Here is a 26,003-nt window from a genome sequence, read left to right on the forward strand (position 1 = left end):
TGCATACTAGCTCATTATGTGTTTGTCTTTCAGGTGTTCATTTTTTAAAAAAAAATAAAAATTCTGAGGTTTACAACCTTTTTAAAGACAGTATTGTAAACTGCTGACCTCACAGCAGCTGCTAGCCAGAAAATGAAGAAAAGATACATAACTTTCTAAACCTAAAAGGCCATCAGCGCAACACTCAGCCAACAACACTGCCCTCTACAACCTCACTCCCTCCCAACGTACGGAACGACTGACTGTTCTTATATAAGGGAGTGTCAGGTGTACCAACATGGCGGCTCACTGTAATTTCGTACAACGTCAAATCTGCGCCCGCGTATGTGCGTCAGCCGTGGAAGTCCGAGCGATAGGACGGGGCAAGATTCACCCTCAGCCAATCAGCGATCTGTTCTGTCTCTAGGGAGTGAGGTCGGTGACGTCACCAGGCAGCGGGCCGGGAGAGACAGAGGCAGAGGAGCTTCTCATTTAAAGAGACCACGTCTTGTTATCCTGGCTAGAGCCCGAGTCGGGAGGATGGTGTGCGGCGGCTTCACCTGCTCTAAGAATGCGCTGTGTGCGCTCAACGTGGTCTACATGGTAAGAATAGCGGAACGTCGATGTGTGTGTGAGGTGTGGTGTCATGGCTTCATCCTAGGAGCCTCCCTGCTGCCCCTTCCCCCTGCCAGGCCTGATTCTGTACTGTCACTGGTCCGACTCAATCATTGTCTTCTCTGCCTCATCATCATCCTCCTCCCAGTGTGCCTGTGTGTGCTTCTCCCTGTCCCTCTCATCACATTAGTGATGGATAGATCGGATGCATCTCATTTACAGTTACCAAAGCTGTGTAATGTGAGGACAGGCCTGTACCCTCCCATCAATTAACAGGGCCCTATATGACATATTTGTTGGTAGATTTTAAAGGGAACTCCCGGGCCAGTTCTTCGCCAGTCTTTTGGCCTCTGATACCGCCATCTTGGCTGTGGGAAGCCAGCTATGACTTCCTGCTGCTTCACAGCTGACTCCCCACCATGCGCACACAAGAAGTGCTCTGTGTGGGGAGAGGGGGATCCAAATTTCCTCTATTCCTGCCTAGGTGGGAATTTTGGGAGCGGGTACCTGTCAGAGAAAGGTACCCACTTCCAGGAAAAAAAAAACCTTGAAATAAATGGTTACGAAGAGCATACGTGGGTTTTTCACTTTTAGTTGAAGTTCTAATTTAAAGCCAACAGAAAATGGCGCTCTCCTTGGGTCCATTGGTGAACTGTTCCTGGTCTATTGAGCATGCTCTGGGCTTGATGACATCAGGAACAGTCCACAACTCAAGATCCCAGGGAGGCGGGGGTGCCAGACCTGTCATAGGCAAGGAGGATCAGGTAAGTATATCTTCCTCTTCCTTACACCTGTGGTCTCCAAACTTTGGCCCAGGGGCCAGATGTGGCCCTTTGCCCGCTTTTATCCAGCCCTTGGGGCGCCTTTCCTCCCACTGGCACCAGGGTTGGGGGCGCCTTTCCTCCCACTGGCACCAGGGTTGGGGGCGCCTTTCCTCCCACTGGCACCAGGGTTGGGGGCGCCTTTCCTCCCACTGGCACCAGGGTTGGGGGCGCCTTTCCTCCCACTGGCACCAGGGTTGGGGGCGCCATTCCTCCCACTGGCACCAGGGTTGGGGTTGCCTTTCCTCCCACTGGCACCAGGGTTGGGGGTGCCTTTCCTCCCACTGGCACCAGGGTTGGGGGCGCCTTTCCTCCCACTGGCACCAGGGTTGGGGGCGCCTTTCCTCCCACTGGCACCAGGGTTGGGGGCGCCTTTCCTCCCACTGGCACCAGGGTTGGGGGCGCCTTTCCTCCCACTGGCACCAGGGTTGTGGGCGCCTTTCCTCCCACTGGCACCAGGGTTGGGGGCGCCTTTCCTCCCACTGGCACCAGGGTTGGGGGCGCCTTTCCTCCCACTGGCACCAGGGTTGGGGGCGCCTTTCCTCCCACTGGCACCAGGGTTGGGGGCGCCTTTCCTCCCACTGGCACCAGGGTTGGGGGCGCTTTTCCTCCCACTGGCACCAGGGTTGGGGCGCCGCTTATTCTCACTAGCAGCAGTCTGGCCCCCTTAAAGTCTGAAGAACAGTAAACTGACTCTTTGTTTAGAAAGTTTGGAGACCCCCTGCCTTAGGCAAAAATGAGCAGTTAACCTGTGCAGTGTGGGAACAGCCTCACTGCATGAGAAAACTTTTTTTTTTTTTTTTTTTGCCTGGAGATTGACCAATCGGATTGTATGGTCAGCTTAAGATCTGCCAATAGCAATGTAGTGCTAGGGCCTGCCTGACTGGATAATAGTTGAATGGGTTATTTAGGTCCTCACATTCAGTACAGTTCTCCTCTTCCAGAACCCCATGTTATATTCTCCTGTCCTCGCTCATCTAAAATCTTTGCTGTTCGGTGTTCTGAAAGAGATGACCACGTCCACTTTATAAGTCCCCAGGCCTAGCTCTTCTTCCATCTGTGCATATTGCAATCTCTGGACATTTCTATTGAATGGCTGCCTGTTGTTTGTCCCAAGTTGAGTGGCTTTTCAAAAGGAATGACTAGAGATTGTACTGTGCATGCGGGGGGGGGGGGGGGGGTTTACAGAAGAATGGCTGTGTGTCTCCCCAATGAAGATCTTGTGGATGGGAGACTTTTTAAAGTGGAACTAAACCCTCCTATCGGTTTCAGTCAAGGAAGCTGTCATCTTGGCCTCTGTTTGAGCTGCAACTGCCATGGTGCTGCACATGTGATCCAGTTTTGACACCAAGCCATTTGATGGATGGTTTGACAGTTTGGTTGAGAGTGACAGTTAGTGGTCCCTGCACATGACAGGAATGTAACTGCTTTTTGAAACTGGTAAATCGATGGGTTTAGTTCCGCTTGAAAGGATAAGTATTGAAAGTAGAGTTATCCTTTTAATTGCAGGCAAAAGGGAGGAAGTCCTACAGTGCATTTGAAAAGTGTTCACAGCGCTTCACTTTTTCCACATTTTGTTATACAGTCGTGATCGAAAGTTTGGGCACCCCAGGTAAAAATTTGTATTAATGTGCATAAAGAAGCCAAGGAAAGATGGAAAAATCTCCAAAAGGTATCAAATTGTAGATTAGACATTCTTATAATATGTCAACAAAAGTTAGATTTGATTTATTTCATTGACACTTTCAAAATTACAGAAAACAAAAAAATGGCATGTGCAAAAGTTTGGACACCCTGCAGAATTTATAGCATGCACTGCCCCCTTTGCAAGGCTGAGACCTGCCAGTGTCATAGATTGTTCTCAATCATCGTCTGGGAAGACCAGGTGATGTCAATCTCAAAGGTTTTAAATGCCCAGACTCATCTGACCAACAATCAGCACCATGGGATCTTCTAAGCAGTTGTCTAGAAATCTGAAACTGAAAATAGTTGACGCTCACAAAGCTGGAGAAGGCTATAAGAAGATAGCAAAGCGTTTTCAGATGTCAATATCCTCTGTTCGGAATGTAATTAAGAAATGGCAGTCATCAGGAACAGTGGAAGTTATAGCAAGATCTGGAAGACCAAGAAAAATATCAGACAGAACAGCTTGCAGGATTGTGAAAAAAACAATTCAAAACCAACGTTTGACTGCACGATCCCTCCAGAAAAATCTGGCAGACACTGGAGTTGTGGTACACTATTCCACTATAAAGAGATACTTGTAACAATATGGTCTTCATGGAATAGTAATCAGAAGAAAACCTCTTCTATGTCCTCACCACAAAAATCAGCGTTTGAACTTTGCAAATGAACATATAGACAAGCCTGATGCGTTTTGGAAACAAGTTCTGTGGACCGATGAGGTTAAAATTGAACTTTTTGCCCGGAATGAGCAAAGGTACGTTTGGAGAAGAAGGGGCACAGAATTTAATGAAAAGAACCTCTGTCCAACGGTTAAGCATGGGGGTGGATCAATCATGCTTTGGGGTTGTATTGCAGCCAGTGGCACAGGGAACATCTCCCGAGTAGAAGGAAAAATGGATTCAATAAAATTTCAGCAAATTTTGGATGGTAACTTGATGCCATCTGTGAAAAAGCTGAAGTTAAAGAGAGGATGGCTTCTACAAATGGATAATGATCTTAAACACACCTCTCAATCCACGGGGGATTACATCAAGAGGCGTAATCTGAAGGTTTTGCCATGGCCTTCACAATCTCCTAACCTCAACATAATTGAAAGCCCAGAAATTTCAAAGAACTGGAAGACTTTTGTATGGAAGGATGGGCAAAGATACCTCAAACAAGAATTGAAAGACTCTTGGCTACAAAAAGCGTTTACAAGCTGTGATACTTGCCAAAGGGGGCAGTACAAGATATTAACTCTGCAGGGTGCCCAAACTTTTGCAGACGCCATTTTTTTGTTTTCTGTTATTTTGAAAGTGTAAAAATTATGGAAATAAAATCTAACTGACATATTCTAAAAATGTCTAATCTGTAATTTGATGCCTTTTGGAGATTTTTTTTTCCATCTTTCCTTGGCTTCCTTATGCACATTAATACAAATTTTTACCTGGGGTGCCCAAACTTTCGATCACCACTGTAGTACATTCTTATTCCAAAATGCATTAAATTCATTATTTTGCTCAAAATTCTACAAACAATACCCTATAATGACAACGTGAAAGAAGATGGTTTGAAATCTTCGCAAATTTATTAAAAAAAAAAAACACACACGTACATAAGTATTCACCGCCTTTGCCATGACACTCAAAATTGAGCTCAGGTGCATCCTCAGCACTGATCATCCTTGAGATGTTTCTACATCTTGATTGGAGTATTCCTGTGGTAAATTCAGTTGATTGGACATGATTTGGAAAGGCACACACCTGTCTATATAAGGTCTCACAGTTAACAGTGCATATCCAAGCACAAATGAAGTCCAAGGAATTGTCTGTAGACCTCTGAGACCGGATTGTATCAAGGCGAGGAAAAATTTCTGCAGCATTGAAGGTCCCAATGAGCACAATGGCCTCCATCATCCGTAAATGAAAGAAGTTTGGAACAACCAGGACTCTTCATAAAGCGTTCCGCCCTGTCCAAACTAAGTGATCGGGGGAGAAGAACCTTAGTCAGGGAGGTGACCAAGAACCTGATGATCACACTGACAGAGCTCCAGCATTTCTCTGTGGAGAGAGGAGAACCATCAGAACAACCATCTCTGCGGCACTCCACCAATCAGGCCTGTATAGTAGAGTGGCCAGACGGAAGCCACTGCTCAGTAAAAGGCACATGACAGCCCGCCTGGAGCTTGCCAAAAGACACCTGAAGGACTCTCAGACCACGGGTAACAAAATTCACTGGTCTGATGAAACAAAGATTGAACTCTTTAGCCTGCATGGCAAACGTCATGTCTGGAGGAAGCCAGGCATCGCTCATCACTTGGCCAATACCATCCCTACAGTGAAGCATGGTGGTGGCAGCATCATGCTATGGGGAAGTTTTTCAGCGGCAGGAACTAGGATACTAGTCAGGATCGAGGGAAAGATGAATGCAGAAATGTACAGAGACATCCTTGATGGAAACCTGATCCAGAGCGCTATGGACAGGGGCGAAGGTTCATGTTCAGAACAACGACCCTAGGCACAAAGCCAAGATGACAAAGGTGGCTATGGGACAACTCTTTGAATGTCTTTGACACAGCCAGAGTCCAGACTTGAACCCGCTTGAACATCTCTAGAGAGATCTGAAAATGGCTGTGCACCGACTTTTCCCTTCCAACCTGATGGGCTTTAGAGGTCCTGCAAAGAAGAATGGGAGAAACTGCCCAAAAATAGGTGTGCCAAGCTTGTAGCATCATACTCCAAAAGACTGGAGACTGTAATTAGTTCCAAAGGTGCTTCAACAAAGTATTGAGCAAAGGCTGTGAATACTTATGTACATGGGATTTTTTAATAAATTTGCAAAGATTTCAAACAAACTGCTTTCACGTTGCCATTATGGGGTATTGTTTGTACAATTTTGGGGAAAATAATGAATTGAATCCATTTTGGAATAAGGCTGTAACAAAGTGAAGCGCTGTGAATACTTTCTGGATGCACTGTGATCTCCTCTGTACATGGAGGAACCAGAGGAGTTTAATTGCTACTGGTGGACAGATGGTATAAATGGGAATTGGCTGCTAGGTCTGAGCACCCTCACAAAGGATCAGCTCCCCCATACATGCCCTGAAAGTGCCAAGCAGTGTCACCAGGAGTTCAGACTAGGTAGATATAAGGGGGTCATGGCCAAGCTGACATTGTCTCTCCTAAAGCAGAACTAAAGTGAAAAACTATAAACTGTGTGCAGGCAGACTTGTTCTCTTTTTTGCAATAAATCAAGCCTGTTTGTCTGTTCACAATCTTTAGAATGTACTTTCTATTCCTTTTCTAACAGTTTCTTCTCTATTCCTTTTCTGATGACCGCTGTATAAAAATGAGTTTAGCTACACTTTAAAGTGCACCCAGTGTCCTGATACTTACCTCCTTTCTAACTTCCAAAGTCTGCGAGTTGTCCTATGCCCTCATCTCCCTGGGTGCTGCTCAGGAGTCAGTCATCTTGGCACAGAGGGGACATTTATTGTTATGGAAGCTGAGCTGCACATGCACAGTTTAGTGTACATCCCGCAGAGCACTGCGAGCAGGTAGGTAGGTGTATTTTATTGCAGAAGAGACATTGTGAGGGAGATTTACTAAAACTAGAGAGTGCAAAATCTGGTGCAGCTCAGCATAGAAACCAATCCGCTTCCAGTTTTAAATGTCAAAGCTTAAGAACCCTTTCAAACGGGCTTTCCGATCAGGTCTGCCTGTCAGTTTTTCAGGCGGACCTGATCTGATGCTCCATGCATCCCTATGGAGCAGCAGGTGTCAGCGGTGACATGTCTGCTAACACTCGCTGCTATCAGCTCCGATCCTGTCCGTGAAATCCAGACGGATACAAACCCTATTTTCCATCCGTCTGGAGGATGAGATCAGATAAAAACGGACAGGCGGTCCATTTCCATCCAATCTTCCATAGAGGAGAGTGGGGCTCTTACAGTTCTGTCTCTGCACAGTGAGTGAAGACAGAGCTGTCATCTGCCTGCTCAGCGGGGATCGGCGGATCGATCTACCGCTGAGCAAAACTGAGTCCGCCGGGTGGGGAAGCCCGTGTGATAGGACCCTTACTGAACAAGCTACAATTAGAAACCGATTGACTATGCACAGCTGCACTAGATTCTGAGTGCACAAGATTTAGTAAATTTTCCCCTATGTGCCTCTTCTATGATAAATGGCCTACCTGCTCACAAGTTTTGACCACAGTGGGGGGTCAAGTATTCAACCAATCGGACCGGGGAATATGTGCCGTGGTCGAGAAATGGGATTTTGAATTCATGGGCTGCCAGAATAGTAAGTATATCCATGTTTCTTTTACCAGTGAGCTAATTGGTAAACATGAGCTTGTGGTGGCAGAGTCCCTTTAGCATCTCCCTAATACTTAAGTCTTAGAATCAGATTAAGTTTCAGGGTTGGGTAAGAGTTAACTTTTAATCCTGTGCTATTAATATCAATGAGGTTGCAAAACTAGCATGAGGCAATCTCAAAAGCAAGTCAAGAGGTCAGAAATAACCGTGAAGAATGTAAAATTCCTCTCAAATGGAATATCCATTAAATTAAATAGAAAGCTTTAGTGGCTCTGAAGCTGTTCTGTATTGCCCATCTGAACAAATCCTACCTGTTAACCTTCAAATAGAGTTCTTTGGAGCCCCGTAGGTCTTGGGCTCAAGCTATCAATGCATCAGTAAGGGTGAGGGCTTGGTCACCCTTTGAGGCTCATCTATAGTGTGGGGCTATATTGTAAGGCAGTGCTCCCCAACCTTTTTATCGCCGCGGACCGGTCAACGTTTGATAATTTTTCTGTGGCCCGTCTGGGGGGGGGGGGGGAACGTCAATGCAGAGTGACCAGCGTGCCCCCAATCAATGCAGAGTGCCACAGCATTGCCCCCAATCAATGCAGAGTGCCACAGCATTGCCCCCAATAAATTCAGATTGCCACAGCATTGCCCCCTTTCAATGTAGAGATGCCAGCGTGCCACCTTTCAATGCAGAGCGCCAGCGTTCCCCCCCCCCCCCCCGCAAGACCCGTCCATGCACTTATCTCACTTCTCTTCAGTTCAGTCCCCGGCTTCCCGCGTCTCCTCAGTCCTCCCGCGGTGCCTCCTCCTCGGCCAATGGCTTGGGGTTTGCCTTTCGGCCAATCAGGAAGCGGGAGGACCCGCTCCCTGATTAGCCAGGAGGAGGATCAGTGTGACAATAGCGAATTTTCATTCCTATGAAGCAAGATCCAAAGCTCAGGGGCTGATTGTTTCACTACTGGTCCTATTGTTAGGTGTCGGCTGGGACCTACAGGAACTACTGAGTTATGGTGCTAGAACATACAGCCTTTGTCCCTGTGATGTTTTAAAACTGCACCCAGCGCTCAAGTGATTAAAAATGAAAGCCTAAAAGGTTTTAGTGAATTGATTTACTTCTACTTTAAAGCACTGAAACTTTCCATAGAAGGAAAATTTGTATATTGCGCAATTTTGAAATGTGACATTTTGTGTTAACCACTTGAGCCCTGAAAGATTTCACTCCCTTCATGACCAGGCCATTTTTTTGCTTTTTGGCACTTTGCTACTTTAACTGTTTTTTTGCATAGTCTGGCAATGCTTTACCCAAACAAAATGTATATATTTTTCTTCCCCTACAAATAGAGCTTTCTGGTGGTATTTGAATCACTGGGGTTTTTTTTTTTTTTTTTTTTGCTATATAAATGAAAAAAGACAATTTTGGAAAAAAAAAAAACCTTTAACCTACTAATGGCGGTGATCAGGGACTTATAATGGGACTGCGATAGTGAGGCGGCCAATCAGACACTGATGCTGGGGGGAACGGTCATTGACATCACCAGTGACATTAATACAGTGGTCAGTGATATTATACTCTGTCACAGCACTAATGGCACTGGCTGGGAAGGGGTTAACATCTAGGATGATCAAGGGGTTAAGCATGCCTTAAGCTGGATACACATTCTACAACTTTTGTTTGATTTCCTTTTTAGATTTATGCCCCGTACACACGTGCAGATTATCTGCAGACTTTTGTCTGCAGACTTACCTTTTCAATGTAGTGCAAGGGCCTGCCGGATTGCCTACAAATTGAAAGTGTTTAGGTTTGACCTCATATTATATGGTTTTGGTAAGTCTGCAGACAAAAGTCTGCAGATAATCTGCACGTGTGTATGGGGCATTACCTTCAACTGTGTAGGGCCTGCCTGATTGCACACACAATGAAAGTGTTTAGGTTTGACCTCCTTATTTATGGTTTTGTTAAATCTAAAGGAAAAAAAAAAAAAAATAAATAGTTTAGCGTGTTGCCTGCTTAACTATGTGTATTGTGTGTAAAGTGCACTGGTTTTTACTAAAGATCTCTGACAAATCGCTCCCTCTGTACAGAGCCCTGTGTTGTTTACCAACACAGAGCTCAGGGGCTGTGGCGATCAGCATGTCCCAGCCGTGAATCATTGGCTGGGACTTGCTGACAGGCTCCCGCTGTGAGCCAGGCGGGGGGACACGTATGTGTGCTCCCTAAACCCTGGAAGTAGGCAGTGACATGAGTACATTGTTTTGCTTGCGGTAAATTGCAGACAGGGGGTTGCCAAGTAGTAGAGCTGGACGATTCTGGCAAAAAAGGGAATCGCAATTTTTTTGCTTAGAATGAAGATCACTTTTTTTTTTTTTTTTTTCTTTCTAAGATATAATTTTATTTAATTTAGAGCCATTTGAAATAAAGCTGTGACTAGGATTACACCCCCCCCCCCCCTTCCTCCTCTGTCATGATAATAATGGGTTAAATAAAGACAGCTCACATTTGAAAAAGCATGGCATGAATGTACACTTCACGGAGAGGGATGAAGGGTGCAGTGTCCCCGGGGCCTCTGTCTGAAGAAGAAACACAGTACCGCCCATCCACCGCATCATTCTCTCAGCTGACATCAGTTCCTGTATCAGCACCATTTGCGTTTCACGCTGGCTCCACCATGGCCGACGGCTTCCCCTCTGGTCCAAGCTACCTTACCAATCCCACCACAATACCGATGCCAGTATCCCGGGGGCACCCTTTATCCTAGGCAGCATCTACACAAATGTGAACTGATAATTTTTACTGTCATCTTAACCCATTATGACTGCACTGAGAATCTTGGAGGGGCGCGGGTGAATCGAGATCACGATTATTATACAATTAATCGTGCAGCTCTACCAAGTAGTTATAATAACTAGGAAAAAGCTTTACTAGATAATGGTCCCTCAGCACTTACACACCCCTGTTAAAATGTCTGGTTTCTGTGATGTAAAAATTGAGACAAAGATAAATAATTTCAGAGCTTTTTCCACCTTTGTGTGGCCTATAAACTGTACAACTCAGTTGAACAACAAACTGAAATCTTTTAGGTGGAGGGACGTAAAAATAAATAACTAAAATAGTATGGTTGCATAAGTGTGCACACCCTCAAACTAATACTTTGTTGAAGCACCTATTGATTTTATTACAGCACTCAGTCTTTTTGGGTATGAGTCCTATCAGCATGGCACATCTTGACTTGGCAATATTTGCCCACTCTTCATTGGAAAAACACTCCAAATCTGTCAGATTGCGAGGGCATCTCCTGTGCACAGCCCTTCTTCAGATCACCCCACAGATTTTTAATCCGATTCGGGTCTTGGCTCTGGCTGGGCCATTTCAAAACTTTCATCTTGGTCTGGTGAAGCCATTCTTTTGTTGATTTGTACTTTGGGTCGTTCTCATGCTGAAAGATGAAGTTCTCTCTTCATGTTCAGCTTTCTAGCAGAAAGAAGTCTGAAGGATTTGTGCCAATATTGACTGATATTTGGAACTGCTCATAATTCCCTCTACCTTGATTAAGGCCCCTGTTTCAGCTGAAGAAATACAGCCCCAAAGCATGATGCTGCCACCACCATGCTTCACTGTGGGTATGGTGGTCTTTTGGTGAAGTGTTGTTTTTGCACCAAACATATCTTTTGAAATTATGGCCAAAAAGTTCAAACTTGGTTTCATCAGACCAGAACACATTTTCCCATATACTTTTGGGAAACTTCAGGTGCAAAATCCTTCTCCTTGCAGAACTGTAATGATCATGTTCAGAGCCCCTAAATTATGTACCATCAGTATGTTGTTTCCTGACCTTTAGCTGTCTTTGTAGCCACTGGCAACATGTTTCAAAAACAGTTATTTATTTAAGCAACGATCCTTCTAATCTAAAATGTTATGTTTCTTACTAAAAAAAAACAAAAACCAGACTGAATGCTGCTTTCACTTTTCTAATTTCTTCTACCTTAATCAGGAAAAGAAAGGAGCTTGCAGTCTGTTTAATCAATTCAAGTGGAGTTCCACCCATTTTAACAAGTTGATATGTACGTAATACCCTTTAAATATGCTAATGCCAATGAAAACTTATTTTTTTTTTTTTTTTTTTAAAGGAAATACCTTTTATCATCTTTATTCATCTGCACTTCCGGCTCCTGCTGCTTTCGGCGATTACGTCACTCGGCGATTCGCAAGGGCTTCTGAGACATGTATCCCAGCAGTCCTTGCAATTCGCCTAGTGACGAAATCTCATGTTTCCAGTTCTCAGGGATGTATTGCATTCAGTCCTCACTCCACCCCACCTCCCCTCAGTGACTGAAAGCATTACATCCCGTAGAGCTCACTGAGAGGAGGAGGCGGGGGAGTTTGTTGGATGCATTATCCTAAGATGGACAGAGAGCGTAGGGGACAGAAGCTAATGTCAGATTCTGCCTCGCTCACTGTACTATCTGCGCATGTGCAGGACGGAATGGCTTATTCTCATGTGTGATTCATATTGAGAAATGGCGGGAATATTATGTGATTACAGAACACAGCTCTTATCGGGACATATTAAAGGAGCACTCTTACCGCACGGGGACACGATGTAAAGGAGAACTCTCATGGGGACACGGATGTAATATATAAATAATAAAGGGGAACTCTGACTGGACCCATAAAGGGGAACTCTGACTGGACCCATAAAGGGGAACTCTGAGCGGGACACATAAAGGGGAACTCTGAGCGGGACACATAAAGGGGAACTCTGAGCGGGACATTGAGCGTGTCCCCATCAGAGTCCTCCTTTACATCCAGTGTGTCCCCGTCAGAGTTCCCCTTTGTGTGTCCCCGTCAGAGTTCCCCTTTGTGTGTCCCCGTCAGAGTTCCCCTTTGTGTGTCCCCGTCAGAGTTCCCCTTTGTGTGTCCCCGTCAGAGTTCCCCTTTGTGTGTCCCCGTCAGAGTTCCCCTTTGTGTGTCCCCGTCAGAGTTCCCCTTTGTGTGTCCCCGTCAGAGTTCCCCTTTGTGTGTCCCCGTCAGAGTTCCCCTTTGTGTGTCCCCGTCAGAGTTCCCCTTTGTGTGTCCCCGTCAGAGTTCCCCTTTGTGTGTCCCCGTCAGAGTTCCCCTTTGTGTGTCCCCGTCAGAGTTCCCCTTTATTATTTATATATTACATCAGTGTCCCCATGAGAGTTCACCTTTACATCCTGTCCCCGTGCCTTGAGAGTGCCCCTGTAATGTGCCCCGATAACAGCTGTGTGACTGTTCTGTAATCAGATAATATTCCCGCCATTAGGCGATTCGCAAGGGCTGCTGGGACACACAACGCCGCTATCCCAGGAGCCCTTGCGAATCGCCGAGTGACGTAAGTGCCTATAGGCGGCCGGACCCGGAAGTGCGGATAAATATAGAAGAAAAACGGTATTTCCTTACAAAAAAAAAATAGTTTGCATTGTGTGTGTCTGTCTGGCTCTTTCTCTCTCTGTCTGCTGCACTTGTGTCTTCCGGGAGGCGGGGAAGGGATATAGAGGGCGGCAACTTCCTCCTCAGCCGACGTCTCTATAGCAACCTGTACTATGCCTAAAGCATAGTACTGCCCATGTGCGGGATTGCCTGCTGCATTCTGGGTAGCAGGAATGAACAGCAATCAGGAAGAAGGACACTAAGTTTTACACTGCGGCTTCAGATGCCCTTAGTAAAGATGGCCACGCAAAGGCAGCAATTTTAAAAGTAAGATTTGCACTAAATAAATACACTGTTCAACTCCTAAATATGCAAAGAGCGGTTTTGTCAAGCGAGATGTATTCATATTAAAGAGGTTGTAAACCCCCAAATTTTTTTTTTTTTGTTCAACCTGAAAGAGAAATGCATAATGAGCTAGTATGCATAGCATACTAGCTCATTATGAAATGCCTTATAACGAGCCCCCGCCGTGCCGCCCGCTTACCTCCTATGATGGGCGACATGTTCAGTCGCCCGTCTTCGGGATCGCGGCATCCGGCCATCTGATTGGCCGGAGCCGCGGTAACGTCACTCCCGCGCACGCTGCCCGGGAGCCGACGGTCACGGCACAGGGCTCTGAAGGAACGGCACCAGCGGCCGTTCCTTCAGAGCGCATGCGCCACTGACGTCACTGGCTGCATGTAAGGTAAATATCTCTTAACCGGTTGCCGACCGCCGCACGACTATATACTGCGGCGGTCAGCCCCGGGCCAGGCAGAGTGACGTAGGGGTACGTCACTCGCCTGTCACTGACTTGCGAGCCAATTGCGGGCGGGCACACCCGGTTTGTTCACTGACAAGTCAGTGCGTGTGACTGGCGGACCCGATCGTCCGCCGGTCACTCACGATCGCTCCGGTGAAGGGAGAAAGGCGGGCGGCTTATGTTAACAAGCCGTCTGTCATTCTTCCCTGTGTAAAATTGTAGGACCGTTGATCTTTGTTTTTACACCAATAGCCATGTCCCTTTACAGTTAGAAACACGCCCCTAGGACACACTTAACCCCTCCCTCTCCAATACAGTTAACCCCCTTCCCTGCCAGTGTCATTTTTGCAGTAACCGTGCATATGTATAGCACTGATTACTGCAGTAATGTCACTGGTAACCCCAAAAGTGTCAAAAATGTCAGTCAAGGGTCCAATCTGTCCGCCGCAATGTCGCAGTCCCGCAAAAGAAATCGCAGATCGCCGCCATTATGCCAAAAATTAGAAAAATCTTTCCCTTTTGTTAGTAAACGCAATAACTTTTGCGCAAACCAATCAAAATACGCTTTTTGCAATATATATATATTTTTTTTTTTTTTTACCAAACATATGTAGCGTAAAACAAATTGGCCGAAAAATGTTAAAACAATTTTGATTTTTAAATTTTTTTTTGGGGGGGGAATTTCATAAAAAAAAATGTGAAAAATATTGTTATTTTTGCAAAATTTACGCTATTTTTTTGTTTATAGCGCATGATCAAAAAATCGCACAGGTGATCAAATACCACCAAAAGAAAGCTCTGTTTGTGGGGAAAAAAAGGACGTCAAATTCGTTTAGGTACAGCGTTGCACGACCGCGCAATTGTCCGTTAAAGTCACGCAGTAAAAAATCGCAAAAAAACTCCCTGGTCTTTTAGCAGCCAAATCCTCCAGGGCTTAAGTGGTTAAACGGTGCATGTTTAGGAGATATTTACAGTACCTATAGGTAAGCCTATGATAAGGCTTACCTATAGGTAAAAGTTACAGAGTAGGGTTTACTTCCTCTTTAATGGGCTATTTTTGTTTAAAAATTATTCTGAGGGTGGAACTCCGCTTTAAATGTTGTCAATTTGACCTACGGTAATAATAAAATACCAGAAGAGAAACCCCAAACATTGCTTGAACCACACTCACAATGTTGACAAACGGGTTCCTTTTTTTTCTTTACATCTATGGGTGGGGGACTTGACCCATCCCTTGTCAATGACAACCCTAAGTAAAAACAATAATAGTTTCAGTTGCTAGCTTGGGCTTTACCCAGCAAAGCTCTTTTAGGTGGGCTAAAACCTGCTTCAAAAAGAATTTGGAATTTGTTTTCCACCTGACTTAAAAAATGTACCAAATCTTAAAGGCTTATCCTTGAAAACACAAAAATACATCAAGGTCCTTCATGATGTCCCATATACTAAGGCCAAATCTCTGAAAGCAGTGGCTAAATCTTAATTCATGCCAAAAACATTAACCAGAAAAGCACATACCAAACCTTCAATCCTAAGGGTTATTAACCAAAGAGTGGTGCACCCCAGTGTGGTATCTTTGTGTAAATGAAGCCACCTCCATTGTTAGCTCTTTCATTTGCTCCATAAACTGATGCCTTTCTTACCATGGATAAACCTTTTCCACTTGAAGGATGGATAAACCCAGAAGAAAAACAAACCACAATACAAATATGGCCATTCTGTGTTTAAAACAATTGACTTTAGGATGGCTTCACACTGATCCGCTGCACTCTGCGCTTTCCCAGGGGCTTCTACTGTGTCCTGCGATTTTTGGTGTGTTTTCTGAAAGCACACCAAAAGTCCTGCATGCTTTCACAAATCACACCAAAACTGTGGGACATAATAGAAGTCTATGGGAAAGTGCAGCTAACCCCCATGAAAACTGTACACTGCGCTGTGGACCAAGCGCAGAGTGGCAGTGTGAAGGCACCTGTAATACGTGTTCATAATCCTCCTTCCCTTTTTTTCCTAAAGGCCCATACACCTGATAAGAAAATCCGACGTAAAATTTCATATGACGAATGAACTGCTTATTATCTGATCATTTAGTATAGTGCTTTTGACAGTCGATTCCGACGTTTCAGACGACAAAACCTGAAGGTGCAGGCTATAAAATTATTATTGGAAGTAAACACGATGTTCAATTTTCATTGACTTGATAAAGTTTTTCGTCCAAAAAAATCAGAAGAGCAAGACTGCGCATGCTTGAAAATGAAAGAATACATTACAAAACAATTTAACACTTCCAAAGTTGTATTCTGTCATATGAGAATTTTCGTACGTTGAGTAACCTCTTCATTTTTAATATGAGTCTAGCGTAGGGCTGGGCGATAAAACGATACCGATAGGTATCGCGATAGTCCCGTGCTCGATAGCAATAGGAAAACTTGAACGATAAATCGAAAAGTCCGCTCTGACGGGTTTAAACTTTTAAAAATTGCACGGCCCGGCACCAACACGTCATTGCGCACGCGCCGCCGCCACTCGGGAGAGGCCGGGAATAGCCGAAATTACACGAGCGGAGGTGGCGCGTGTGCAATGACGTATCGGCGCCGGGCGGCGCCATTTTTAAAACGAAGGCGCCTCTGGAACAGGTAAGTGAAACAGCTTCACTACCTGCCGTTATGCAGGGCTGCGGGCACACTACAAGGGATGCAGTGCTGCGGGCATGTTCTACCTGTACCATGCCCACAGCACTGCATCTCCTGTAGTATGCCCACAACCCCGGATCCTCTTGTACCATGCCAGCCGCCCTGCATTCTCCTGCACCATGCCAGCCGCCCTGCATTCTCCTGCACCATGCCAGCCGCCCTGCATTCTCCTGCACCATGCCAGCCGCCCTGCATTCTCCTGCACCATGCCAGCCGCCCTGCATTCTCCTGCACCATGTCAGCCGCCCTGCATTCTCCTGCACCATGCCAGTCGCCCTGCATTCTCCTGCACCATGCCAGTCGCCCTGCATTCTCCTGCACCATGCCAGTCGCCCTGCATTCTCCTGCACCATGCCAGTCACCCTGCATTCTCACCCTAGGGTCCTTATTTTAAATGGGTAATAAAAAAATATCAATATATATCGATATCGACCGATATGAAACACTGATATCGTGATACAGTTTTCAGCCATATCGCCCAGCCCTAGTCTAGCGTGCAACAAAAAAATGGACCATCATTCGTCTGATAATCTCCTCGTGTGTACGAGGCTTTAGCGTGTGCCCTTTTTTCCTGCTCTGTGTCCTATCGAGCTTAAGCCGTATTTGGCTTTTGTCCTGAGTGTTTGCTCTGTTTCAGTGTCCAAGGTTCATTTGCTTGTCTTTGTAAAGAGTGACCTGGCAAGCACTAGAAAAAGATGACCTTGGGGTTGGTTTTTCCATGTTTATAGACAGATGAAAGCACTACAGCCAGCATGTCAAGTTACAGTGCCTTGAAAAAGTATTTCTAACCCTTCTTTTAAATTTTACACATTTTGGAAACATAACTGTATTTTATTGGGAGTTTATGTGATAGACCAACACAAAGTGGCTTATAATTGTGAAGTGGAAGGAAAATGATAAATGGTTTTCAACATTTTTTACAAATAAAATATCTGAAAAGTGTGGCGTGCATTTGTATTCAGCCCCCTTTACTCTAATACCCCTATCTAAAATCTAGTGGAACCAATTGCCTTCAGAAGTCACCTAATTAGTAAATAGAGTCCACCTATATGTAATTTAATCTCCGTATCAAAACAGCTGTTCCATAAAGCCCTCAGATGTTTGTTAGAGAACCTTAGTGAACAAACAGCATCTTGAAGGCCAAGGAACACACCAGACAGGGCCGGAATAAAGTGGTGAAGTAAAGCAGGGTTAGGTTATAAAAAATATCCCAAGCTTTGAACCTCTCACAGAGCACTGTTCAATCCATCATCCGAAAATGGAAAGAGTATGGCACAACTGCAAAACAACCAAGACATGGCTGTCCACCTAAACTGACAGGCTGGGCAAGGAGAGCATTAATCGGAAGCAGCCAAGAGGGCCCATGGTGTAACACTGGTGGAGGTGCAGAGAGCCACAGCTCAGGTGGGAGAATCTGTCCACAGAGCAACTATTAGTCATGCACTCCACAAATCTGGTCTTTATGAAAGAGTGGCAAGAAGAAAGCCATTGTTGAAATAAAGCCATAAGAAATCCTGTATGCAGTTTGCGAGAAGCCATGTGGGGGACACAGCAAACTTGTGGAAGAAGGTGCTCTGGTCAGAGGAGACCAAAATTGAACTTTTTGGCCTAAAAGCAAAACTCTGTGTGGAGGAAAACTAACACTGCACATCGCACTGAACACACCATCCCCACCGTGAAACACAGTGGTGGCAGCATCATGTTGTGGGGATGCTTTTCTTCAGCAGGGACAGGGAAGCTGGTCAGAGTTGATGGGAAGATGGATGTAGCCATATACAGGGCAATCTTAGAAGAAAACCTGAGGACTGAAAATCTGTGACAAGATTTGAAAATTTCTGTTCACAGATGCTCTCCATCCAATCTGACAGAGCTTGAGCTATTTTGCAAAGAAGTATTTCTCTTGCGTCCTCCGACAGTCGCCGCCCACTCATAGAGTCTTCACCAATGGGGTATTGACTTCCTCTCCTTAGGAGTAGCTAGGCAAAAGACTTGTTAAAACAAAAGCATTTACATAGACACACCCATGGGGGCTGTCCCACTGGTCCAATACTCCCCCTGCAATAGCCATCCCAACTCAGTTTGTCTTCTGCCTAGTTCAGGAGTAGATAGGCTTCCCTGTGCTGGGGCTACGGTCTCAGCCTTCTTCTTCTATTTTATGATTTTATTCTCTGATGTGGGTACTGCGTTGCCTTTTCTGATGGTTGCGTTTCCCACCCCTCATGTCTACACTGCTTTGGGACATCCCCATTGGTGAAGACTGTATGAGTGGGCGGCGATTGTCGGAGGACGTAAGAGAAAACTGAATTTTTGTAAAATCTTACCGTAAAATTCCTTTCTCTGAGTCCTCCAACAGTCGCCGCCCCTGCCCCTCTTTTGGGGTTCTTATACACTTAACTGCTTGCTACCAAACTGAGTTGGGATGGCTATTGCAGGGGGGGTATTGGACCAGTGGGACAGCCCCCATGGGTGTGTCTATGTAAATGCTTTTGTTTTAACAAGTCTTTTGCCTAGCTACTCCTCAGGAGAGGAAGTCAATACCCCATTGGTGAAGACTGTATGAGTGGGCGGCGACTGTCAGAGGACTCAGAGAGAGGAATTTTACGGTAAGATTTAAAAAAAAAAAAAAAAAAAAACGTTTTTTTTTTTTTTTTTTTTTTGCAAGGGTTATGAATACTGTAAGGCCCTATATAGTGTATTTCCAGTAAGCACATATTTTCAGTTCTTCATATCATTCCTTTAACATGCTTGTTGTATGACATTCATATTCTTGTGTTAAAGTGTTTCTAAACACTGGTTTAAAAAAAAAAAAAATGTATCAAAGAATATATTCTTAACTTAAAAGAAACATTAGCCACCCTCTTACTCGTTTTGTGGGATGGACTATGGGATTTGTAGTGCGCATTGACCAGTGCACATGACTGCCACTAACATGCACTGCTCATTCCAAAAAAATGAAGGTGATGGAGGGAAAAGAATGGGTTTGGGAGCTCAGAGGGGTGAGTTGGGTACCAAGCTCTATATGGAATTGCATTTGGTTGTATCAGAGTGCAGATAACAGGGTCTTCCAGGGATTTTTTTTTTTTTATTGGGTAATAAGAGATATGGATTTCAACACAAATAAGTCTTTCATTTGAGATTACAGAATTGATTGAACGTCATGCAGTATTGATGTCCTATACAATATTGATGAATACAGTGAATCAGATAACCACATGTCCCATGGATTTCAGGAACAAGGCTATTGTTTTAACCCACAGAATGGTTGTTGCCCTGTATCGCTGACAGACATTTTCATCTGAACACCAGTCTGCTAATAAACATTGGGTAGCAAGTGATACATGCTTGTTTAAAATTTTAAATGATGCTAATGTGTTTTTTTTTTTAAATAACAAACATGTTATGTTATACTTACCTCCTCTGTGCAGTTGGTTTTGCACAGAGCAGCCCCGATCCTCCTCTTCTCGGGTCCCTCCCCGATGCTCCTGGCCCCTCCCTCCTGCCGAGTGCCCCCACAGCAAGCAGCTTGCTATGAGGGCACCTGAGCCGAGACGCTGCTGTGTGTCCATTCAGACATGGAGCCATGGCTCGGACCCACCCCCTTCTCTCCTCCCTTGGCTCACTGACTTTGACAGCAGCGGGAGCCAATGGTGCCCACTATGTGTATCAGCCAATTCTGGAGGGGATGATAAGGGACTATATCGTAGAGTTTGCTGAAGACAACAACATCATCAGCAGTAATCCGCACGGGTTTACAAATGGGCGTTCTTGTCAAACCAATCTCTTAACATTCTACGAGGAGGTAAGCTGTGAGCTAGACCATGGGAGACCAGTGGATGTGGTGTACCTGGATTTCGCTAAGGCGTTTGATACAGTTCCCCACAAGCGCTTAATTTATAAAATAAGGTCTGCAGGTATCGACCACAAGGTTTGCTCTTGGATACGGAACTGGCTAAAAGGGCGTGTCCCAAGGGTGGTAATAAATAGCACATACTGGTCTGGGGTGGTAAGTGGGGTCTCCCAAGGCTCTGTCCTGGGACCAACCTTGTTCAATTTATTCATAAACAGCATTGAGGATGGGAAATTGGGCAGGGCAATAATTGCACAGCATGAAGCAGATATCCTACAGAATGACCTGAACAAAATAACAGAGTGGGCAATGACCTGGAAAATGTGGAGAAGTGTAAGGTTTTGCACTTGGGGACTAAAAACATAAAAGCACAATACACTTTAGGGGGGGAACCTTTGGGGGAATCAAAAATGGAGAAAGATCTGGGAGTCTTGGTAGAGGATAGACTAGGGCTAGGCAATAGCATTCAATGTCAAGCGGCAGCTGCCAAAGCTGGCAGAATATTAGTATGCATAAAGAAAGTGATGTATTCCAGAGATAAAACTATAATCCTACCACTTTATAAAACTCTGGTCCGACCGCATCTGGAGTGTTCTGTCCAGTTCTGGTTGCCAGTCCTCAGAAGGGATGTGTTGGAGCTGGAGAGAGACCTGAGAAGGGCAACTAAACTAATTCGGGGATTGGAGGACTTTAATTATGAAGAGCGTTTACAATCGCTTAATTCTCCCTGGAGAAGAGACGCCTGAGAGGGGACATGATAGCAATTTATAAATACCTCAATGGTGATCTCAGCATAGAAATAAATCTATTCAGTCGCAAGGATTGCATGAGGACTCAAGGGCATGACAAACTATGGTGCTTTAAATGCCTTTACAGGTTACCAGTTTAGAGTTGCACAGGAGGTCAGGTGCTTGAATTATTGCTCTCGCTCTGACGTTCGCGACAATACCTCACGTGTGGTGCCATCACCGTTTACATATGCGCGCGGGAGTAACGCATAAGTTCGCATTTGCGCGTAAGCATGGTGGGACGGTGGCGCTTTAATTTTTTTTTTTTTTTTTTTTTCTTTTGTGCAAACTTTATTGCTATCACAAGGGATGAATAACATCCCTTGTGATAGCATGGGCCATGACAGGTCCTCTTTATGGAGAGATTTGGAGTCGATTTGACCCCAAATCTCCCCTCTGGCCCCCCATGCAGCCGATCGGCTGCTTTCCTGGCTGCTAGTAGGCAGGTAAACAAAGGGGCAGAACCGGAAGTGACGAATACTCATTGTTCCAGGGTTGCAGAGAGAGGGGAATGACGTCAAATTCTCTCTGTCCCAGGCAGCGATCTCCACCAGCCGCATCGCTCCCGGCCTCCATGATGGGACCAGAGAGCCCGGGAGAGGCAGAGGGGGCCAGGACCACGTTCTGCCACCCGCAGAAGTGATCACTTCTGCCTTCTACAGAATTGCTAGCTGAAAATAATGGTACTGGGATGATACCTGGTAGGTGCAGGCATCATCCTGGTAGAACCACTGAAACCCAAGGACGGGGGAAGTCGTTAAAAAAAAAAAAAACAACAATCCTTTTAATGTCTACAAGTCGGGGTTTAATAACGTTTCAAACTCATGCAAGTTTCCAGTCTTGCTGTATAGCCATCTGCAAACCTCTTCAAATATGAGTCGTTATATACAGTACAAAAAAATGCCCTTCCATACCTTCTAGGCCTCCATGTTTACAGTAATAAATGCATGGATGGGACTTGTCAGAAGATATTAAATGGATGCCCGCTTCACATCACAGAAATGTGGTCAGGCTACGTCTTCTTACACTTCCCCTTGATTTTATTTATTTTCTGTGCCGTCTGCAGCTGGGAACTTATTTGTTTATTTATTTTTAATATGTAAATGATTGAGTCCCGGTTCACACTTGTGCGTTGCGGGAAGGCTGCGAATTCGCAGCCTGTTCCCGCATCGCAAACGCACCCCTGGCAGTTCACACTGCCATATGCGATACGCAGGGGGTGTCAATGAAATCTTAACGACACCCCTAGTTTGATTGCATATCGCAGTGCGATCTGACAGTTCGCACAGGATCGGATCGCACAAGTGTGAACCACTGTGCGATCCGATCCTGATGCGGCTGGAAAAAAGGGTCATGTGCGTGTTTGGTGCGGATACAATGCGAATTCAGCCATACAAAGTGTATGGCTGAATTCGCATCCGCACCTCCGATCACATGTAATGAAGGAGCAGTGCGCTCTGATATTACATGCGATCGCCGCACTCGCAGAAGTGTGAACCGGCCCTTAGGACTGCAGAGTCTGAAAAATTGACCAGATGGAGCAACTTTCATTATTTGCCACAAAGGAGAAATAGGAACACTGGTAAATCATGTGTTTGTCATAGCCGAAAGATGGAGTTATCACTTTAGGGAAGTGAAACCATAACGCCTGAATGCAGTTTTGCATCTTTGGCATGTATTCGTAAATTGTACACCTCACCGCAACTACTTGATATATATCCAAATACATTTATACATTTCTACCTTTGTATACCTTTTCAGGATAAATTGAGGCTTCGTTTGGTGGTAAATGTTAATGAACCCTGATCCTCCTTCCCTTTTTTTTTTTTTTCCTATTCTCAAAACCAAAATGGACAGAAATAGTAAAGGAAACCATTTTTTCCTAAAATTGGCTATATATTTCTAGCCATTAAAAATGTAAAGCAAGAAAACCAATGCTCTACCAAGTGAAAAACAAACAAAAATAAAAATATGAAGCAGGATATAGCAGCTAATCCCTGTAGTGTCATCACATACACTGAGAATAACTATAAAGCGGTATGGAGCGGCGCTATTTGAAAAGAGCAAAAGACTATATGTATATAAATGCATCGTGCATGTGAGAAATAATTTTCTGGCTATTAGACAATATTTAAAGTGTGCAAAAAAAAAACACTATACATAAATAGGTAATGCATACAATCCAGTAAGTGAATGATGAATCCAAGTCCCAAAAAGAAAAAAATATAAATATACTCAAAAAGATTAAAAATGAAGTGTCCAAATGCAATGTGCAATGGCGATGAATGACCAACATAGAAAGTATATCAATCCGTGAATGCTGTGATGAAAAAAATAGTGACAAAGGTGCTCTATACTAACAACTGATAATCTAACACTAAGTGCAGTGGCCGCTCACCTTAAGGCAAATAATAATGCGTTTTTACGAAAATCAATCGTTGGCTGAAGAGGTTTATTCCATTGCAGACAAATCTCAGAATTCCTTGATTACCACCATTCTCCGAAGCGACCGCCACCGATGTGTGATGTCTGTGCCGCACAGGAGCTGCGGCGGTCCATACCACTTTATTATTATTTCTAGTCATTACCATGAGCCAACACCCAAAAAAAAAAAAAAATCTATTTGTACATTATTTGTTTGCATTTGTAGTAAGGTCAAACGGTAGTGTGCAGTTTTTTAGGCCCCTTTCACACAGTGGTATCCCTCGGCGGACTCCATTTTTCTCAGCGGGGGATCGATCCGCCGTTTCCCCGCTGAGCAGGCGGATGGCAGCTGTGTCTTCGCGCTGTGTGCACAGACACAGGTGTCAGGTCCCTGCTGTTCTCTATGGGGGAATCTGATGGGAACGGACAGTCTGTCTGTTCTCATCTGATCCCATCCGAAACCCTATTTTCCATCTGTCCAGATTTGACGGATCAGATGTCAGGGGACATGTCTCTGCTGACATCCGATGCCCCATAGAGATGCATGGGCCATCTGTTCAGATCCACCTGAAAAACTGACAGGCGGATCTGTACGGTCCGCTAGTGTGAAAGGGGCCTAAGCCCCCATTCACACTGGGGCGACGCTACTTCGCACCGCGACCTCCGAGGTCGCGGTGCGAGCAGCGCGCCGCTACCTCGGAGCGGCCGCCACGGACTTCGTAACATTGAAGTCTATGGCGGTCGCCTCCTGGTCGCCCCAAAGAAGCTCCGGACCCTTTTTCTGAGTCGGAGCGACTTGTGTCGCTCCTATCAGAACGGGTCCGCAGCTTCCCTATGGGAGGCGACCTGTGAGGCGACCAGGTCGCCTCACAGGTCGCCCCAGTGTGAACGGGGGCTTAATCTACAGTACCTAAAAAAAAAAAAAAAAAAAAAAAAAAAAAACATTGACACTTGCCGGGTACACACTATACAAATTACACAAATGAGTTGACATGAAAAAGTTGTTGCCACCAGCACAAGAAGTGAAAATCGATCCACTCATTGACTGTTGTCAGCAGGACGGAAATCTCCTAACAGTGTTTTCTCCTAACTTTTATCTCCTGATGACAAAGCTCTCTCTATCATTGTTCAAACTATATCATTATTAATCATTCATTCAAAAAGGAGCATCAGGCAAAATCATTCTTCAAATTTAAAGTAATAAGTGCAATAAGGATATATATATATTTTTTCTTTTTAAATCTTTGCAAAAAATCTCCTATTTAAAATGTCTCCATATTCATGCTTTTGACAATACTCTGATCATGATTTTTTTTTTTTTTCAGGGCCCTTGTTGACTGGCATGGCTTTCCTGCATTTGGAATGCATCTCTAATGCAGGGCATCAAAACCCTGTGGACTTTAATGTAGCAGTACACATGGCATTTCGGAGACTGCGTGTTTATTTGGGTGTAGCCTGTCGGAAAGGGGTGCATTTCAACTGCAGGCCAAACGCAGCTTTTTCTGTCAAAAACCTTTTCCATTCAAATGCCAGTGCATACATTCAAATGGAAAATGCCATGTTTGACTAAAACATGAGTTGAAATTAACTGTTAATCTGCTTTGTGTCTCTTGGTGGAACATTGTTGTAATTTTTGTTTTTGTTTTTTTTTTTCTTTCAGCTAGTTGGCCTGCTGCTGATTGGCGTGGCGGCATGGGGAAAACGCTTTGGAATAGTCTCCAGCATCGAGATTATTGGGGGCGTCATCGCAGTTGGTGTTTTCTTACTCATTATTGCTATTGTTGGTCTAATTGGAGCAGTTAGTCACCATCAAGTGATGCTCTTCATTGTATCCTTACCCTACGTTTACACCAATGCATTTTTTAGTGCTGTTTGCAGAAACTAACTACAGTCATATTTAACATGGTTTCCTATGGTACAAGTTCACGTCTGTGCATTTTTGGAAAGGGTCAGGGACTTTTTTTCCCGCCGCAGATTTTAATGGAGCTGCATCAGAAATGCAGGTGTTGCATTTTTGATGTGTGTTTTTTTTCACTTTAACACACTGTTTATATGGCTGGTTGCTAAGGAGTGGGCAGGGAAGCCAGCCGCCACATCCTTAACAACCGATGAGTCGTCAGTTGACGAAGGGCCTGGTATTGATGTGGGGAACCCCATGCAGAAATGAAAAAAAAATGGCATGGGGTCCCCCCAGAATCCGTACCAAACTCTTACCTGTGCATGGGAAAGGGAGGGGGACAAGAAAGCATATCCCCCCCCCCCGAGAACCATACCAGGCCACATGCCCTGAACATGAGGGGGGGTGCTCTGTCTGGGCTCTAAGCCCTCTGCCCGCAGACCCCCCCAGGGTTGTGGGGAATAAACCCTTGCCCCATTAAACATGGGGACAATGTGCTTTGGGGTGGGGGAGCTCTCATTCGTACATTTCCTTTACTGATCTGCCAGGCTGCATGCTCAGATAAGGGTCTGGTATGGATTTTGGGGGGGACCCCACTCCATCCCCCCCCCAAATATTTTGACAGCTGATTACCAGCTATATACAGTGTGTTTAAAGAGAAAAAAAAAAGACGCGAATAGAATGAAAACTGCATGCAAAAACGCAGGTTTTAAAACACATCAAGCGCAGCCCGCATAGATGTGAACCTAGACTTAAGTGGTGTTTAGTGAATGAGTGTTCATG

General features: G+C 45.0%; 1 protein-coding gene across 1 annotated transcript in view; it reads left to right on the plus strand.

The window, feature by feature from the left end:
• The first annotated feature begins 416 nt into the window (after nt 1–416).
• The window catches only part of TSPAN31 (tetraspanin 31), a 46,094-nt gene continuing 20,507 nt past the window's right edge, over nt 417–26,003 (plus strand). The window contains exons 1-2 of the mRNA XM_082244359.1: nt 417–582; nt 24,984–25,151. Coding sequence (XP_082100485.1) covers nt 520–582; nt 24,984–25,151 — 231 coding nt within the window. The 5' untranslated portion in view covers nt 417–519. The remainder of the gene's footprint in view (nt 583–24,983; nt 25,152–26,003) is intronic.

This window comes from Pelophylax lessonae (assembly GCF_965119305.1).
Source record: "Pelophylax lessonae genome assembly, chromosome: 2".
Classification (NCBI taxonomy): Eukaryota; Metazoa; Chordata; class Amphibia; order Anura; family Ranidae; genus Pelophylax; species Pelophylax lessonae.